Source organism: Dendropsophus ebraccatus, chromosome 7 (assembly GCF_027789765.1).
Source record: "Dendropsophus ebraccatus isolate aDenEbr1 chromosome 7, aDenEbr1.pat, whole genome shotgun sequence".
Classification (NCBI taxonomy): Eukaryota; Metazoa; Chordata; class Amphibia; order Anura; family Hylidae; genus Dendropsophus; species Dendropsophus ebraccatus.
This window is the reverse complement of record NC_091460.1, coordinates 38162826-38183578: the sequence shown is the minus strand read 5'-3', so window position 1 is coordinate 38183578 and position 20753 is coordinate 38162826. Positions and strand designations below refer to the sequence as shown.

General features: G+C 42.7%; 1 protein-coding gene across 3 annotated transcripts in view; it reads right to left on the bottom strand.

The window, feature by feature from the left end:
• Positions 1-2639: 2639 nt before the first annotated feature.
• DOK7 (docking protein 7) overlaps positions 2640-20753 on the bottom strand; it is an 80847-nt gene continuing 62733 nt past the window's right edge. The window contains exons 10-12 of one of the 3 annotated variants that reach the window (XR_011363813.1): positions 10974-11126; positions 10742-10891; positions 3263-3345 (exon numbers count right to left, since the gene is read on the bottom strand). Coding sequence is in view for 2 of the 3 variants with exons in the window: in XM_069976395.1 (XP_069832496.1) it covers positions 3209-3345; positions 10974-11126 (290 nt within the window). In the remaining variant the exon portion in view is untranslated. Of the gene's footprint in view, positions 3346-10741; positions 10892-10973; positions 11127-20753 lie in introns of all 3 variants that reach the window. The other 2 variants (XM_069976395.1, XM_069976397.1) reach the window with 2 other exon arrangements.

Below are 20753 nucleotides of genomic sequence, written 5' to 3'. Positions count from 1 at the left end.
TATTATTTACATACATGCATACAGGACTGCAACACAGTAGAAAGCCCTTGTTCTCCTGTGTTCAACAATACAAAGGCATGTATAGGTCAAAAACAACTGATAAAAATGTACTAAATACCGATACTGTACATAAATGCCCCAGGAAATATGACATTAAAGGAAAACTCCAGTCACGACATGATGTGACCTGTATGCCCCCCATGACTGAGATTGAAAACTGAAAACTGAAAATGCAAAAATATCACATAAAACACAAATGTCACCTGAAGCTCCAGGGCCCCAATGCACAGGGAGCCCAATATACAGTGTGCCATTTATAATACTAATAGCTTCCTACTAGAGATGAGCGAACCGGGTTCGGGTTCGAGTCGATCCGAACCCAAACGTTAGGTATTTGATTAGCTGGAGCTGCTGAACTTGGATAAAGCTCTAAGGTTGTCTGGAAAACATGGATACAGCCAATGACTATATCCATGTTTTCCACATAGCCTTAGGGCTTTATCCAACTTCAGCAGCCACCGCTAATCAAATGCCGAAAGTTCGGGTTCGGATGGACTCGAGCATGCTCCAGGTTCTCTCTACTTCCTACATGGCAAAGAGGTCTTTAGACTATCTCAGGCACCACTAACACTAAAGGCTGTCATACACTTTAGTCAGAAGTTGGCCAAATCAACTTTCGCAGGACTGGCCAACTATCTAAAAGCGTATAGACGGGGCCTCCTGACTCTAACAGATGAAGTCAGAGAAGATATCGGATGGGCATGTTGGATGTTAAGGTTCTTTTAGGTGGCCCGATATGGGGTCATCTATAGAAGCAAATAAGGGAGATCAGCTCTCATTTGTAGTGCCTTCACAGCCTCAGAATCGATCACCGATAGTGCTATATTTTAGCGCAGCACAAGGATAGGGCGTTTTTCTGCTACAATGTGTGTCTTGACATTCTCTTCTAGTTGCTACAGGAATCCATACTACGGTATGTGATGGAGCATGCATCATTAGGGTGAAGGCGTTACACCCTGCCCCTGGTGCCTAAAGATGCCTCATATAAACCCACCAGTATACTGGCATATCTATAGTAAGCAACTGTACCAAATCTGCCAGAATTGTCAAGGGTATCGTCCCATAAATGCTCCCTCTATCCACCAAACTATGATGGTATTTTAATTGTTTTCCCTAAATAAAAGAATAGACAACCCAACAGCTAATGGCTGACATAACTCTCTTTCATCCTGGCTCCTCTTTGGTTCCTGCTGCAGCTACATACAATGTTTAGATCCCGGCCATCTGTAGCAAAATGGGATGTAGAGGTGCTGGAGATGCTGAAGAGAAGCCGGGAGTGAAGAGAGATAAATAGAGGGATTTACCTGTCTGGGGTCTGAGTTATAGGGTTTGGTCTTGGAATTATAGGGTCTGCTATGGTATCTGAATTATGGAGTTTGAGGTTTGAATTGTGTGGTCTGGTCTAGGGTGTTATTTATGGGGTCTGGTCTGGATTTTAATCTTGGGGTCTGGGATTTGAATTGAGGGATATAAACTGAGATCTGAATTATGGGGCTTGGAACTAGTATTATGGGGTTACCTCTGGGGTTTGAATTCTGGGTTCTGGTCTGGGGTTTGAGTTATGAGGACTAAATTATTAGGCCTGGGCTTTAAATTATGGGGTTTGGTCTGGGCATGAGTTATAAGGTCTGGGTTTTAAATTATGAGGTCTGCTCTGGGGTCCAAACAATGGGTCTTAAGTATGAACTTTGAGGTCTGGATTGAAAAAAAAGGTTGGTTAATCAGGCCTTATAAAAATTTACCTTGCAAGTGGCATCTAAGATTGCTATTGTGGGCAATCCCTTCTCTCTTTTGCATCCTCACCTTAAAGAGACCCCATCTCAGAGTAGCATAAACTAGTGACAGAAAAGCTGAACAGAATGATGTATCACTTACATTGTTCTGTGCAGCTGATTCCGAATAACATGGACATGATGTAGTCCTCTCCATTATGTGCGTGAGCCCAGTAGTCCTGGATATTCATGAGAAACAGAAAACTCCACCCACCAGCTGCTGATTGGCAGTTATCTATCCATGCTGTGTATAAGCAGTCAACTGTCAATCAGCAGCTGTAGGGCAGGCGGAAGGGTGTGGCACAAATCCTATTCTCCTGCATATTAGGAAAACGGCTAAGCAGAATGATGTAAATAATACACCGATCTATTCAGCATTTCTGTCACTAGTTTATGCTGTCCCTATTAAAGACAGAATAAACGTAGTGACACATTCCCTTTAATGACTTTATAGTGATGGCAGAATACAGAAAATATTGAGAAGTATTGTATGTGTTCTTTTGTAATAGAATTTGTGTTGTCATGTGTACACACTCAAAGCCAAGGTATCCTTAGAAAAAATGTTCATATATTGGCACAAGTTGGTGCCATTACCGATTTTGCATTGGAGCCCAGGAGCTTCAGGTTAGACCTCTTGGTATAAATACAGTATAAACAGCCTTACATCTATGTATATGAGGCCTTACATCAGGAATGGGAAACTTTCGTCCCCCTCTAGATGCTGCAAAACTACAATTCCTATCATGCCTGGACAGCCAAAGCTAAAGCTTTGGCTGTCCAAGCATGACGGGAATTGTAATTTTGCAATAGCTGGAGAGCTGAAGGTTAACCATCCCTGCCTTACAGCCACAATGTACTGAGCCCGTAAATCCTATATAATAATCGATTTCCAGTTTTGACTGGAATTTTCCTTTATTAAAATCAGCAAAACTGACATCATTTGATTTTCGCTTTAATAGTCCTATGTGTAAGACAAAAACTGAGGAGGTATGTTGCAGAAACCTTCATGTATAAAATGATATGCAAATAAAATTAAATAATAATAATAATAATAATACATGGTGACAGGAACAAATAAATACCTAGATATCCTACACGTACAAAACTTATGTGAATATACAAGTATTTATAGATAATTTTTGCTTCATTCCATCTCAGGATTTAAAGGGCACTTACTATGACCAGACACTTCAGACTGTTATGTCTCCAAGAGGGAATATCAGTTTTGGAATGACCCCTGTGCCATCGAGCAACATGTAATTCCGTTCTTTTAATAAGTCACACTGGGCCGACCATCAATAAGTTCCAGTAGTTCATCAGGCCCAGTGGACCCTTTAAAGAGCCGCCAGCCCCTTTAACTCTCACGCCTAAATGGATCATTGCTGATTTCCTTTCCTTTTCTGCTCCAGCTCCTGTAAACGTTCTTCTCTGGACTGAGCGTGCTGGGACCCCACTTTGTGTGCCGTCTCTGTAGCGGCAATGTCTATCTGAGCGTATCTGGTGGCGCCTCCTCCTGGAGAGAAAAAAAATTGCAAACCTTTGTTAGTCCGTGGGTGTTACTGTATTTTAATATGCAGATATTTCATGGCAACAAGGTTCTTATGGAAATGATGACATCTGTCAGGAGCTGTTAGGAGGAAAGTTAAAGGATATGATGATGTCACATGTCAAATTTTAAGGAGATGTGTGAGAATAGAAAAACCTTTTTTTTTTTAATTGATAAACAGCTCCACTTTAATCTGCAGGTTGACTTTGGTATTACATTCACCCTTTCTTTCTTTCTTTTCGTTCACCCCTATATCCTACCCAGCGATCTACTTACCCAGAGATTTTGGGTTTGCCTTGGCCCACTTTGTTCTGGATAGTCTAAAAATCTGATGTTATGACCCATAAAATGCTTAGTATACAGTCAATAATTACTGAATATTACAGAATTCAGAGGGGTATTTATTTATAATAAGGATAGGGCAGATCATGATAGTCCTCCATACAAAAACTTTGGTCATCATTATCTATTGGAATCATAAGTGTCACTGTAACATAAAAAAACAGCAACCCTTCCCCACAAAAAATTCTGGATACTGAGTGTTGAGAGATAACTAAATGCTTCTCTCTGCTCATTCTAGTGATTGATGAGAGTTTCAGCATCCCAACAGAAAAAAAAGTGATATGTCTCTATTGAGCAGGTTGTCCAGACTAAACAGACTGATGGCCTATCTATAGGATAGGTCATCAGTCACTGATTGCTGTTCAATGCCCACATTATAAAGCGAAGGATGCTAGAGGTGGCTAGCTCCATTCACTGTGTAGTGGTGGTGGCCTGTAACTGCAGCTCAGTTCCCCGTCAAGTGAATGGCAGCTGAGCTACAGTAACCAGATCTGGCCACTACACAGTAAACAGAGCTTTTACTCTTCTCAGTGCCCATTTACTAAAACTTTACACATTAAAATAGCAGTGAGCGGACTAGCCAAACTGTTCAAGTTTGACAACGTTCTCCAAACCTGAACACTCGGCATTTGACTCCTGATAGCTAAAGAAGTTGGATGGTGCCCTAGGGCTGCTAGGAAAACAGGAATAAAGCCTATGGGCCCTATTCCACCGGACGATTATCGTTCGCATATGATTAACGATCTCAAACGACCGCTATTGCGAAAGACCTAAAAATGTTCACTGATTTTCATGGAACGATAATCGTTACTTATGATCGTATTTGCGATAGTTTTTTCTTCGATATTGCGTTCGTATCTACTGCTAACGACCGAACGACGTCTTATTCAATGCGAACAATTTGCGAACGTTTTGCGAACGAGCAACAATAAATATAGGTCCAGGTCTTATTTCTCGTTCAGTCGTTAATCGTTAACTGCATTTTAACCGAACGATTATCGTTTAGACTCGAGCGATTTAACGATAATCTGAGCGATAATCGTCCAGTGGAATAGGGCCCTATGGCCTTTGGCTATATCTATGTTTTCCAGGACTCCCTAGTGAAGCATTCAACTTCTCTAGCCACTGGAAGTCAAATTTTGAACGTTCGGGTTCGGAAAATGTTGCCCAACCCAAAAAGTTTGGCAAGAACATTCATCACTAATTGTAAGCAATTACTAGATTGTTCTTGCAACCCTTAAACTTTATCATAGTTGGCTTCACATCTCCTGTTTATACAGCTAAAAAAGATGATATGGCTCCACAATCATTTGCACCTTGTTCTGTGTTTTGGACCCACTCCTGGTTTTGGTAAAAGTACTGACCAAAATTTCCTGAGTGAACACAGCCTCAATGTGTAGATTCTAAGATGATCTGTAAACAATATCTACTAAAACTCATCAGCTGCAGACAACAGAGAATATATAGCAAAATTTGTGAAGATGCTGTTTCTATCTGCCTGCGGGTTGAAAGTAAAGAAAGGGGGGAGGGGGAGTAAGAGATTCTCATTTTATATCTTGAAGTACTGTATATTGGATACAGAACAATTCTTTAGGGTAAAACTTTAATAAATGCTTATTTTGCAGCAGAAGGTTACAAACCAAAATCAATAGCAGTAATTTAGAATCCTCAAAATCTTCTGCAGGGAAAAATTTGTTTTTTAGATACTCGCCTTATAGCTTCAGAGTTGGAATAAGAAAGCTATGGCACTGTGTTTCCACAAATAGTCTGTCCTAGATCTGTATACAATAGTACATGACCTAATGCAAACAGCTATGCCCCCTGGAGGTGGCAAGCAGTGAAGGTTCTAGATTTTTTTTTTTTTTGTTGCTTACTAAATTATTGGGGCACTTTATTAAAGTGTCACTGTCATTTGAAAAAACTTTTGACATGTCATCGTGTTCAGACCCATACCGATCATGAGTATAAGCCGGGAGAAGACTGGGCTAAGTGTGGTCCTCTCCTGTCACATGATCACATGGTGGGGGCTGTAGCGCAGTCCTCTCCCGATCGGTACAGGTCTGAACACTCAGAACCGGACTGATCAAAACTTTTGACATGTCTCTACTATACCATAAAGAAAGGATCCAACAGCACCAGAGAAATTGTTAGAGATGCCTTATTTCATAGAAGGAATAAGACGCACCCTAGATGGACTTCATCCCTGAAGGAGCCCATGTGACATAAAGAGGAAAGTAATCCGACAGCATCCAGATCAGTGGAATTTACATAGTGATATACACAAGGGCAACGTTTTGACTCCTTGAGGTTTTATCGAGCCTTAGCTTGACAAAGCCTTGATAAAAACCCCAAGGGGTCGAAACGTTGCCCTTGTGTGTGTCACTTGAATACATTTTACTGATCTTGATGCTACTGGATGCTGTCAGATTACTTTAAAGTTGAGGACATGTCAAAAGTTTTTTCAAACGTCAATGCCATGTAACGTTTCATGTTCTGTCTCAGACCAGCAGTGGCCAGACACCGGGGACCACAGCCCCGGAATAAGGGAGGCGGCGCTGGAGCCTGGGAGGTAAGTGGGTGTTATTCTTTTCACCCACCTCTTCCCCAGGGATCCGAGAAAAAGGAATTCTGGCCGGAGTACCCCTTTAAGTGGGTTGTCTAGGATTAGAAGGAAGTTTCAAAGTTTCTACAAACAGCGATAGTTTCAAAAACTCACATTAGTAGAGAGTTTAAACTTCTAAAAAAAAAAAAGCTCTAAACTTGAAGAAGATAAATGGATGTTGATGAAGCCCTTCTTCCCCATAGATAGGAGGTTCTCCGCTTCTCCCAAACCTTAGTTAATTTCCGTTCGCTCACTGGTGCCTTGTTAGAAGGAATCAATTTACGACTGACTCCAACTATGAAAAATATTCATTACAACTTGGAAGAAAACGTATGCAGCTTGGGAAACATGGGCAGGATGGGCGGACGAAAAGACGTTCAATGTTTATTAATTTCCAGGTCCTAATTATAATGATTAGAGAATAAATAAACGCTATTTCTCTTCCCTATGCCAAGCATTATCATTCATTATGTGGGTGATAACATGCCATCAGTCTTAGTTAGCTAAATCTTGCTTTGCAAATTCATGGATGGACTAGAAATAAAAGGTGAGCAGTAATGCGGCCGCCTCACTAATTCCTAATATCTGTCTTTTCAGATGGGTGGATGGCACCGGAGAATGTTTAATGGACCAGTCTGCAATCAGCCTATCCGTCCGTCTAGATGTACTCCTATAATTGTTGACTTCAAGATTTCTATAAAAAGTTGACTTCAGTAATAGAACTATGCCAAGAATAGAGTTACAAAATGTTTTACGGGCTATGCTGGTGACAAGCACTTATGGTTGGGCAGTAATTGTGTGAGGGATGCCAATGACTTCTTGAGAAAGAGCAAACGTGTAGCACAATGTGGAAACCATGCATAGGACAAAATGGCAAGGAGATGTCATTGCAAGTTATGTAACTGAGCTGTTATCCCAAAGATAAAAGTTAATAGGATAGGAGATAACTAGCCAATCAGTGAAGGTCCAATCACTGGGAACCCCACTGATCATGAGCATGGAGGTCAATTGTCCTCCGAGTGAATGGGGCAGCAGAGCACATGCTCGACCACCGCTCCATTCATTCTCTGTGGGACTTACAAAAATCTTAGAATAATAATTTGAAGGGGCTTTCTACTGCAATGGCTGCTACAACAGGTCTATGTGGGTATCTCAACTTCCATGGCCTACAAAATTTATTACTTGCAGATATCTCTTTTCCATCGAAATCAATGACAAAATGTATATATATTTATAAGTGAGGTAGAGAATGGTGTTCGAAGGTAGACATAACCAGTAAAGCCTTTGTACAGAATGATTTTCTTTTGGGTAACCATACCCATCTGCCCTGATCCCCCATTGCTACCATTCCCTTAGCTACCAGTCCTTAGAGTCCTCCACCTTTTCCAGCTTCTGATGAAAGGTCAGTGATTGGCTGAGCAAGCATTTCCTGCAGGAATCAGGAAGAAGCAGAGAACACTACAGACTGGGAGTAGGGATGGTCCGAACCCGCCGAGGATTCCCGCTGTCTGCCCGCTCCGTGCAGCGGGCGGATACAGCGGGAAGATCCCTGGAAAACTGGGATACAGCCTATGGCTATGGCTGTATCCCAGTTTTCCAGGCGGTCCTCCCGCTGGATCCTCCCGCTGCACGGAGCGGGCAGACAGCGGGAATCATTACCGAGGGTTCGGGTTAGTACGAACCCGAACCGAACTCGGTTCGTACCATCCCTAACTGGGAGCCATCGCAAAAGCAGGGGCAGATGAGTATACCTTATTTTTGCAGCATCTATAATAAATGTCCAGACTACTCCTATAAGTTCTTTGCTAACATTTTCAGCAGCCTATAAAGTGACATTAAACAGTCCCTAATATTTCTACAGTCTCTCAGATCACATCCATTACAAGTTGGAGCTGACCAATAATAAGGAAGCAAAAACTGGTTTCAATTATGTTGGAGGGTTTTGCCACCTATTACAGAGGGGCTTGGTACTTGATTTCCCCTCCACCACCTTTACATGACCCCTAGACATTAGATTAATTTTGACCAAATGGGCCACTTCCAACAGGACAGGCTGACCATACTATAAACTGTATGGCACGTATGGAAAGGAGTGCCATTTGCAGGTTATTATGGACTAAGACAAACAAGGGTGGGGAATCCTTTATAGTATGTATGCCTTTGAAAGGAAGCAAATGTCTATGAAATGAATATTAGGGTATTTCTATTATCTAAATCCTAAATCCTGAAACAAAGTACTTCTATAAGAGAGCGTGAGAGTCAAAGGGTTATTCACTGGTTAAAAGCAGTTCATTCTGCAGCACAAGGTGGCATGCAAGTATGGATATGAGAACAATAGGACATGAATATGTATGTCTGTAAATCTTCTATTAATGAGCTTTAGTCGTTCTGTATATAATTGACTTTAAGTGTGTCTCTCACACTCTCGCTGAGTTTATAGCTCTCTTCTAAGGTCAAGGTCAATATAACACACCACTGGATTAACTTATAGTTCTTCATCTGCATAGCTTGTCAATATTAATGGCTCTGCTAAGAAAAACACTGCGGGACCCCTGTTAATAGATTTTCTCATTGTACTGTGGCTTCAGGCTTATGGCTGACACGTTATATACCATGAATATATGATTGTTGTATACTCTGAATACCCCCTTGTATATTTTATACCTCGAATTATTGGTTTGCCATTGGAAAGGTTCATTTCAAGGATTTGGGAGCTCGTCTTATTATGTCCTTTACAAGCACACTTGTAATAAGGTTTCCGGGCAATGAAGTATAGGGGGAATCTGTCAGTAGATCTAAGCCCTCAAAGCTGCTGATGTCTCTATATGGAAGATAGGGAGAAGAGTTAAAGGAACATTTCACTAGTTCTATGCTGCCAAACCACAGCCACTGACGGAACTGACAGAATTTCTGCCTAAAATGCCTAATACTCCGTAGCTGGGTAATAAAAGGTCCCCAGCCTCTTCTTCTGATGGCTGGTAGGTGACCCCCACCGATATAAACATCTTGGGATGGTCAATCAATGTTTTTAATGTCCTAAGATAAGGTGTAAATTTAGTATTAGGGACATAATAACCACTAAGATCTAGAAGTACATAATATTTCACACTATGGAATTGCATATTGCCACCCATTACATAACTGCTTCCAAAAGGGTGGGACATGAAGCTGCCTTATTGTGTGCTTGGACTACAACATATTGGAAAGGCCTTAATGATATTTATTCAGGCCTTTCCTACCCCAGGGCATGTATGTGTTCTGATAACATTTCTACAGCTTGATGGCCGCCTTAAAGGGGTACTCCAGTGGGGGGGGGCTTTTTTCCGATCTGGCCGGGGAGGAAGTGGCTGAGGGCAACAACGTCCACTCACCTCCCCGGTTCCAGCAGCGGGTCCCGTATTGCGGTGCTCCGGTCCCCGCTGCCCGGCCGCTTCTTGGTCTCTGACGCTGACTCGAGACGTGATGTTTCAAGTCCGCTCAGCCAGTCAGTGACAAAGGCGGGATCCCACCATCCCCGAAGCGGCCGGGCAGCGGGGACCGGAGGTGAGTTGACGTTGTTGCCCTTAGCCACCTCCTCCCCGTCCAGATCAGAAAAAAGCCCCCCCGCTGGAGTACCCCCCCCCCGATCATGGAGACATTTTTTAGTGGTCATCCATCCTTTGGAGTTGGCCTATGGCATTCTTAGACTAGTAGACTAGGTAATAGAATGGACAGAACAACCAGTAGGAGATTGTGGGGGGTGTCCAACCTCTGTACCCCCCACCAATCTCCGTATCGGGCCCTGGCCTCTGTATTATAAATAGAGCTGTGGGTACTACATGTGACCTGGGGGTTAAAGAGTACCTGCCACCAAAAACTGCTGAGAGCCGCTGTGATGAGGAGATATAGCTGGGGAAAGACTGCCGCAGCCGCGCCATCCAATTCCCTGACTGGGGCAACCTATGTACCCCCCGCTGATCTCTGTATCAGGACCCAGCTTCAGTATTATGAATAGAGCCATAGATAGGCACATGAGCGGCAGCTCTATTCATTCCTATAGAGCCGACGGAAAGAGCCCGATACGGAGATCATCAGGGGGTTCAGAGGTTGGACCCCCACAATCTCCTACTTTTACCCTAACCTGTGTATAGAGAAAAAGTTGTTTTTTCCTGGAATACCCCTTTAACATTTAAACCATTGTCCATCCATAACGCAACAAATCTTCTTCTTGTCTCCTGTCTAGTACAATTATAGTATATGTGTGTTTCTTACTCTTCGTGATGAGTTGGCACCATCTACCATTGTCTACATTGTGCTAAATAAAATGACCTTACTATATATTTTACATTGGACTATATAGCATCATGCTACTAGGTTTGGGTCTAAAAATTACTTTTGGTGTTTCTGATATTTTCCGATGTCTTCAAATGTTGGACTTACTATTTAGGTTTTGACTTAATGTAACAGATATAGAATAGAGAAGGCCAATGGTGGTTAATGCAGAAATGCCTTGAATGCACCACGTTGGGTCGTGGCTAAGTTATCAGGTAAACCTCCAGTATTCTGTATCTTCCCTTGTAATGGTGACCCCTGATGATGAAGAAGGTTAACAATTAGTTATTGCCATGGAGAAACGTGAAGGATCTGCTTGGATGAGAGTGATGGATGTTACCTCTTATTCCTGTACTAGGATCTTGAAGTTCTAATGCCATGTAATGGAGCTGTTTCTTTGATGTAGGGCTGATAGGAATATTTACATAAGTTGCTGTCTCACTGCGTGGTCGGTCAGATACCAGTGGCTCGGCTGGATAACCTCCTGCCCCTGCTGACCAGATGAAGCAGACATATTCGCATTAATTCATGCTCGTGGCATATGTAGCTCACACCAGTGAATATTAGTAATGACTTCTCTTACACATAGAAGGCCCTGTTCACATCACATTCTGCCCCTCCATTTAGTGTCAGTGAAAGTTATATAAGTGTCTATATCCAGATAGAGACCAAATAACAGCCCTTGTGGCCTCTTTCTTGCCAGTATATATTAGTATGCTGCAAAAGATGATGTATGGAATGGCGTAGTAGATTATGCTATCCCATACCTCAACATTCTTTGGGAAAGAAGCCTATATGCTAAACAGATAGCATATGGTTGAGGATGCCAAAGTACCCATACCTAGGGTAGGGACATAAGGACACTACCACTAGAGCTTCCCTGAGGCAGACCTCCATCCTCTCTTTCTTCTGAGCTCCCTTCAGAGCAATGGTATAGCAGTGAGCCATCTGACACACACTGTGCATTAAAGGGGTTGTCCGGGGAGCAGAAGATGACTGAAGTCTTATGCTCCCTGGTGTTCACTTCCGGCATTTCCACATCTCGAACGGGGCAGGGGTATATCCTGACGTTGTGAAGCCTGCACGCAATAATCGGAATATACACTTGTCCCATCCATGTCTCAGAAGGTTTGCTTTCAAGATGTAGAAACACCAGAAGTGAGCGCCAGAAAGCAACTCCTTTAAAGTGGCTGTCAGCAGTACCACCTCTCTGGAGGGAGCTCAGAAGAAGGAAGATAAAACTGACAGTTCTAGGGAAGCTCCGATGCTGTAACTGTCCATAACGTTCCATTACCATATATAGGCAGTCCATATATGGTAACGTTCCATATCTGAGCAGTTACATCATCGGAGCTCCCTCAGGGCTTCCTTCTGAAGGGCAATGTATCCTACTGCAGGCTAAAATGTGATGTGAATGTGGCCTTATATATTGTAGACCATTCTGTGGGTTTACATGTATACAGTAAAATATATTTCATAGAACAATGTTACTATTTGTACATAGTTGAATTTTGGCTACAAGCCATGTTTCCCTTAGTTCCCATTCTCACTTTCTTAGTCTAGCTATAAACGACCACAAGACACCTATTGAAAATGTGGGCAACACTATGGAAAAGGTTTCGATTTAGTAATTCATACATGGCCAATGTTGGTCTATGATTCCTTGGGTAACCACGGAAAGTGAGTCTAGGTCCCACACTCCATCTAAACAGAGTATGTCCAATTAATTAATTTCCATAGTACACTCCTCTTTGTTCTGATTGTACAGATCAGAATAAAAATCAGAGGAATCGGCTTAAGCCTAGAAAAATTAGAAAGAGCGTAATAAGATCTGTAGAAAGGTAATAAAGTGAGAACTTTAAACAAGCAAAAAAAATCTTTAAATATTAAAATGCCAAAAAAACCAAGGTGAGAGCATGTAGGGCCCTTAAATAAAGGTCACCATACACCTAACATATGTGTCAGCCATACCCACCACTTGTCATCTGTCAGTATAAAGCATATGGAGGACGCTCGACCGTCCACCGTGATGGAAAATCAATTTCCGATCCCTTTGTTCTGGAGGAGATAAGCCACAGTCAGAATTCTCTAACTGTGGCTTTCCCCTCTCCTCCCCATAAAGGACACAGGAATGCTCGGACATGCTGAACATACAGGTGAGATAACTGACGGCTGAACAATGGCTATTGAAGGTGTATGGGGATCCCAACAGTAGTGGGGAGTTGATCACTGGGGACCAAGAGAAGGCAGATCTATTGAATGGGTTCTGGGCTCTCTAGCTTCGTTCTGTTTTGTAATTTCTGTATCCTTGTTCAGAAATTCTCTGGTGACTGGTATTGGTTGTAAGGCAAATGTAGTGCCGATCTTTAAAAAAGGGCTCTAGGACTTCCCTAGGTGACTAGAGACCAGTAAGCTTAACGTTCATTGTGGGGAAACTATCTAAGGGGCTTATAAGGGACTACATCCAGAAATATGTAGCTTTAATAGTATTATAAAATACTATTAAAGTACCATTGACTTCTATTTATAGTGCGCCCCCTGCTGGACACTCCATAGGAATTACACCATTTGTCGTGACGTCACTGCTTCTGAGATAATTCTAACACTTCCTGATACACTAAATTAAGGGACATAGCAGTATATGCGCATTTCCCATAATTAATGTACATTAGAAAATTGTATAACTTTCCATCAGTAATAACATATAAAAAAATTATTTTGGCCGGACTTCTCCTTTAATGATATTGAGGATGGAATTACCAGGAATGTTTGTATCTTTGCAGATGAAACCAAGCTTTGCAGTACGAAACAGTCTATGGAAGATGTGCAGATACAGGCTGACTTAGGGTCCTATTACACTGAGCGATTTTTACCGATTAACGACTAACGATAAACGATCGCAAACGAGATTGTTTATCGTTAACCTAAAATCGTTCACCATATTACACAGAACGATAATCATTATTTACGATCGTTACTATGATCGTTATTGCGATCGTTACTATGATCGTTTATTCCTTCTGATTCCAGAAAAACAATAAACAATGTGCAATTACACTGAACGATTAGTGAAAAAACGCAGAACTTGAGCAAACGAACATGGACAGGGGGCGTACCGGGGGGGGGGGGGGGGGGTCGGCTGCACACAGAGGGGGCTCAGCCTCTGTGTGCGCCGCATTTATCATTTTTTCCGTGAAAAAAATGATACTGAAACCTACGCCAGCTCTGAGCTGGCATAGGTTTAAAATTTTTTGCACGGACTGGCTCAGTGCGATCGGGATTCATGTAGAGGCAATGCGCCTCTACATAAATCCCCTGAGCTGCGGAGCTGCGGGGACATTTGTAAGACTTCATAAATGTCCCCCATTGAGTGTTTGGGCGTTCACTTGGTAAATGAGGTTCAATGTGGATGAATGTAAAGTTATGCATCTGGGCATTAATAACCCGCATGCATCATACCTACTAAACGGGAATAATATCTTGCAGCATCATATGTTATATGGGGTGTTAAACTGGGAGAGTCACTGGTAGAGAAGGACTTGGATATACTTGTAGGTATTAGACTACATAATGGCATGCAATATCAATCAGCTGCTTCTAAGGCAATCAGGATACTACCACTGTATAAAGCATTGGTGTAGCCTCACCAGCAGTATACTGTTCATTCTGAAGCTTCCTGTTCTGCCTGCCCTCTGCATACACTCTACACATGTCAGCATGCAGGACTACATTACCCATGATCCCCCAGCCTGGGAATGCGGCACTGAGGACTGTTCTGTATATATCTGCCCTGTACTTACACAGGATGGAGCTAGCGCACACGTATGGTGTTGAAAGTCACTATTGCTCGCATAGAACAACCGGATCACATCTGTGCATGCTCGTCCTGGAAAAGAAGAACTACAGCAGGATGTAACCAGTGACAACTCTATAAAGGTTTATTACAAATGATTATTTTTGGGGGGGTGGGGCTGCTTTGAATGGGTTGAGAATTATAATCGATGAAGGTCTGACCACTGGGACCAACACAATTTCAAGAATAGGGACTTCTAGAATGAAGCAATGGTCATGCATGCAGACTGCCACTCCATTCATTGTCTGTAGGAGCCCTGTAATCTAAGCAGTCTCATAGATAGAGAAAAGGGGGCAGTGCGCTAGCTTGGCCACCAGTCTATTCTGACCCGAAACTCGGGACCTCCTCCTGCTAGGGGATCAGAACTAATAGTAAGATGGTCAGTAGTGGATTATAATAGGTCCGTTTTGGGCGGTAGCCCGGGCCCTGAGCTCCTGGGGGGGGGGGGGCAATGGCCACCCAAAAAGACATACTTTTAGTTGCGTTCTGTCTCCTGGCTACAGTTCTGCCATTATTTGCAAAAAAAAAATGCTGCTTTTTTACCGCAATTTTGCACAAATCAGGGCATCATGACATTATCTATCCTCTACTATGAACACCACGCTGGTGCTGCCATACTTACAGTGGGGTTGGGGGGGGCCCAGGCTTGGTGAACAGCCCGGGGCCTATGGTAAAGTTAATCCGCCCCTGAAGACGGTCCCTTTAAGGATCAACTATATAAAACCATGAACAAAAGCAATGTAAAAATATCAGAGTTTTCAAGAGTACTTCTTCTATTTACAGTAAAATACTAAATCAATTCAAAAGTTTTATAAACTAAGAGATAGTTCTCCAAAAAAGGGTTTATGATTCTCTGAGATTAACTTATTTCCCCTCTGTAGTGAATTGGCCTTCAGCAGAAGAGGAGAAAAGCAAATGTAAGCTCCCAATACTCATTAATCAGATGTAATGCTGGCAGCCCGTGTGTCTGAGAACCCCCCCGATGGGACGCTCGGCATTACCTATCTCACCCTCCATGAATTTATCCTTATGAAATCATTTATTCCTTTATACAGAACTAATCTCATGTACGGCCAGTTTTCATACTGCGAGGAGCAAAAATTACATTAACCCTAAAACTATCCGGAGCCTCATCTGGATATGGCAGCCTTCGGGAGACGTAAGGCTTAACCTGAGGTTTTCCAAGATGAATATAAATATCCTTGATCTTATTTCCTCTAATGGCTGCAGGTCTTCCTTCCAGAATATAAATGCACCCATATGTAATGTTCTTCAGATCTCTCACATGGATAAATGCAGCCATAAATATAAAACCAAAATGTTTTTACATTTACCGAGACAGTCGTAAATTTTAAGACCTGAACTCAAAAGAACAGGATTTAATTCTGGTAGCCATGAATGGAGATGTTTGTGAAGTGTCCTCAATAGAGCTGGTAGCTGTGTTTTTTACTCCAGCCACTAGGTGTCTCACTCTACCCTCTGCACAGTTGAAGTGTTAAGGTTTAGCTATGTGTTGATTTAACCAGTCACAAGTGGCTACACTCTATCTTTCTTACATTCTCTGTAGGAGTGTTTGGTTAGTTCTAGTTCAGTGTGGAGTCTAAGAAAGCCAGTATGCAGTGCTAAACCCTAGAGGTAGTGTAACCGGAAGACTAGGACTAACCCTTGCCTGTGCCGTGGATTCTTCAGTTAAGACAGTCACCCCCTAAGGAAAGGTAGAGGGACTGATCCCCAGTAAAGCAAAGACGCACTATGCCAAAGTACTTTACTGACATTACGCTCAACTAGTTGGGGTAAACTTCACTAGTTAGATCCACCCAAAGACAGAGACCTGGGACTCGTACTACCTCACTTGGTGGCCATATTTTTACAAACATATCTAAACGTAAGTAATAGAAGTTCTTCTTCAAGCAGTTCAAAACACATCCTGGCAGAGTACAGATTCTAATTAGGCAAGGGCTCCTATCCAATCCCTATACTACCCTTGAACACTTTTCCTACTCTCTGAAGCCTACCATAAAGGTCTAACTAAAGTATAATTGTATTTTTTGCAATAGCACCTGTATCATGATGCTCATCATAATTTAGGACACTCCACAAATGTCTCCATTCACAGCCACCAGAATTAAATCATGTTCTTTTAAACTCAGGTCTTAAAATGTCATTTCAACGTTCAGGTCTGAATGTTGCATTTATCCATGTGAGAGATCTGAAGAATATTACATATGGGTGCATTTAAATTCTGGAAGGAAGACCTGCAGCCATTAGAGGAAATAACATCAAGGATCTTTTTCCATTTTTAAGGCATGCCCCATACTATATGAAGAAATATTTGGCTGACATCTATTGCATGCATAAGGGCACCGTTAGGGTCCTATTACATGGGGCAATTATCTGAACAATTTGGGCAAATATTGCCCTGTGTAATAAAGACAACAATCAGCCAAAGAGTCATTCATCGGCTGATCATTGTCTTTCATCAAGTTAAAAATAGGAGGTGCGCAACCAACGGGTGACAGAGTATATAGAAAATAAACTTACCTGTCCATGCTCTGTGGTGTCCTTGTCTTCTCCCCGCTGGCACTTCTGAAGCCGTCTCTGAAGTGACAGGCCGCTTAGCCAATCACTGGTCACAGTGCTGTCCTGTCTCGGCTAAGTGCCTTCAGAGACGACCTCAGAATTGGCAGCGGTAGCTTCGTTATTTTCTACATACACTGACATCACTAAGGATGGTCTATATTACTATGGGCCCCTAAGGATTCTTTGTGCCATTATATGATGCCACCCTAAGACACTGATAAACTAGGCAAGAGGAGCAGTGGAGCAGTTGTCCACCACAGCCAATTTGATGTTTTTAATATAGCTGAGGCTCTGTGTAATATGAAATGTGGTTGAAAGGCATGAGTCTCTTCTCCAACACTGCCAGCTTCCTGCAATATACCACCATAAAAAATAAAGCTTTTTTCTTTTAAATCCTGAGTTTTGATACTTTTCAATAACATGTTAGAAATAGTTAACAAAAAAGATATGCAAAAAAAAAAAAAAAAAAAGCCTTGGTTTCGTGAAGGCAGTCATGTTAATAATGGCCACCAGGTGGCGCATTGCCATTTTCGTCAGTGAACGTTACTTTGTGAATACCCAAATGTTAGGCCTCAAGCAGATGAACGTATAGGGCTTCATTCACATCGCTGTTTTGTGGTCCATAATGGTTATAGGTTGAGATACCGTAAAAAAGGTATCCCAACCTATATTGCAGCATATCCGCGTCAAGGTCATAGGCATTTATAGACCAAATGTAGTCCACTAGTGACTGTGTTCGGTTAATTTCTCTAACCTATGCATTTAGTAGTGAAACACCAAAGCAGACCGAATGTAGTCACCAGTAGACTATGTTAAAGGCTATGTCAATGCCATACACATTAGAGCACATTTTAAAGGTACCTTGGTGTACACTTGTGACAGAGCCACTTGTGATGTAAATGTGTAAATGTGATGTAAATGAGACCTAAAACATTCATGTGCATGAGGCCTAACACTAATACTTGAATTTAGTACTCCAACGTATTTCTAGGTTTTCACAAATTAACATTCACCTACGTATCCCAGTGTGATGTGACTGCTGGCCCTAATGCTCTGCACGGTATCATAATATCACGAGTGGGCGCGAGCGGCAGATTCCGCTGCGGATTTAATGTTGCTTTTCCAAAGTGTGCACATACCCTGACACAGTGCTCTCTGCTAACACCTCTGTCCAAGTCAGGAACTGTCCAGAGCAGGAAAGGTTTTCTATGGGGATTCACTACTGCACTGGACAGTTCCTGACACGTACAGAGGTGGCAGCAGAGAGCACTGTGTCAGACTGAAAAGAATACACCACTTCCTGCAGGACATACAGAAGCTGATAAGTACTGGAAGACTGGAAATTTTTAAATAGAAGTAAATTACAAATCTATACAACTTTCTGCCACCCATTGATTTGAAAGAATACGATTTTTGCCAAAGTACCCCTTTAATAACAGAGGAGGATATGTAAACCTAATGCATTTTTAAATATTGGGAGGAATTTATTAAGATGGGTATCCCACACACCAGTCTCCTGCTCCAAGCTTGTATAGATGTAAGGTACAATTTACACCTGTGTATAGATGTAAAATGGGGTGCCACCCCCTTTACACCATGCTGTGCCCCCTTGACCCAGCCACCTGTTGAGCTAGACGCAGACCGGGAAAAAGTTTCTGCTTAAAACAACAGACCCTGCAATAACCCTTCTATGTCTGGCTTTTTCTTTCACCTTTGAGGATGCGTTCACACGTGCAGGATCTGCAGCAGATTTGATGGCGCAGATTTGAAGCTGCAGATTCAAAGCAAATCAATTCTAGGCCATCAAATCCGCTGCGGATCTGCTGCAGATCCTGTACGTGTGAACGCACCCGAATGGGCTGGGTTCACACTACGTATATTTCAGCCAGCATTGTGGTCCTCATATTGCAACCAAAACCAGGAGTGGATTAAAAACACAGAAAGGCTCTGTTCACACAATGTTGAAATTGAGTGGATGGCCATCATATAACAGTATGTGTTTTTATGTGTTTTGTATGTGTTTTTTATAACACTTTATTTAGTTTTTTCAAGTAAAAATTGCACAATACAAAGGATGGCATCATGTTAACACTAAATGCAAAAAAGGATACAAGTATTGAGCATGGGGTGGGATTAATGGGAGGAAGTGAGGGAACATTGGTAGAGGAGGAAAGGGTAGGGGAGTTAGGGCGTATGGAGGAAAGGAGCTGGGAAAAGGTGGGGGCTGCGGGTGGGGGAGGGAAAGGCATAGGGAATACGCTGCCAAACGGCAGAACATAACCAGAAATATAACAATAAGCTAACAAGTGGACCGGACAAATCCCACATTATGGCAAGCTAAGGCTAAACCTAATACAAGGTAAACTAAGGTAGATTAACACGGATGATGGTTCATCCATAGTTCCCATTTAGCTAGGTATGAGGGGTAGTTGTGCTGGCGCCTGGCCACTAACCCCTCCATGACATAATTATGGTGCACCACAGCAATTATGCTATCCATTGTAGGAATGCTCGTAGATTTCCAGTTCCTTGCAATGGCTGTACGTGTTGCCGTGAGGAAGTGGAAGATTACAGTAAGGTGAGGTATGGAAAAATCATCTAGTCCTAGGCACAAAAGCGCCACCTCCGGGCCCCAGGGCATCTTAAAGTGTAATAATGACTCTAGTTTTGAGCGGACCCGAGACCATAGGTCCCCCACTGCTGTGCACTGCCACCAAATATGGAGCAGGGTACCAGTTTGGGCTTTGCACCTCCAACACATCGGAGAGACGGAGGGGTATAGTTTGGATAGCCTGTAAGGTGTATAGTACCAGCGATAGAGGAGTTTCCTGGAGGCCTCTAGGTGGTTCACACACTTGGATACTCTATATGGCAATTGGAAGACAAAAGCCCATTGCTCAGCAGTGAAGGATTGACCAAGGTCCAACTCCCATCTAGCTTGGAAAGGGTGGGTATTAGGGCAAGACATAGATATAATATTAGTATATGCTGCTGAAATGCCTTTAGACTTTTTACTAGAGTTGAGGAAGAACCGTTCATACAGCGTCTGGGGTGTGTCCCATGGCCATTTTAGGGAGGAGATAAGGTGGCGTATTTGGAGGTATTTATAAAATTCGCAGTTGCTAAGGTTGTATTTGTCGGCTATGTCCTTAAACTGCATTAAAGATTCCCCCGTCGCCATGTCATTAATTATGCGTATGCCCGCTGTGATCCAAGGACCAAGGTCAACCCCACCCAGGGTTATTTGAATGGCCGCCAGAGGTATATTTTTAAGCCGAGCTGGACAGAGGTGTGTAGTAGGCTTCTCCATGGTCCATATTTTTATTCCCGCTTTAACAGTGGGGGTTAGGGGCAGGCGAGTGGAAAGAGACATGCGCACGGCCCATAGCCAGTCGGACATGGAAGACGCCCCGACAGAGCGTGCCTCCATATCCACCCATTTAGCTGATAAGGGGTCGCTATTCCACCACATCCTCACCTGATCCAGCATTACTGCTCTGTAGTAAGAGAGGATGCACGGGCATCCCAACCCCCCTAGTCGAGCAGGGGCAAAAAGCACTTTGGCCGCCACTCTGGGTCTGGTGCCCTGCCATATAAATTTCATAAGTATGCTCTGCAATTTGCGAATAATGGGGAGAGGTATCACTACGGGCAAATTGCGGAATAGATACAATATTTTAGGCAGCA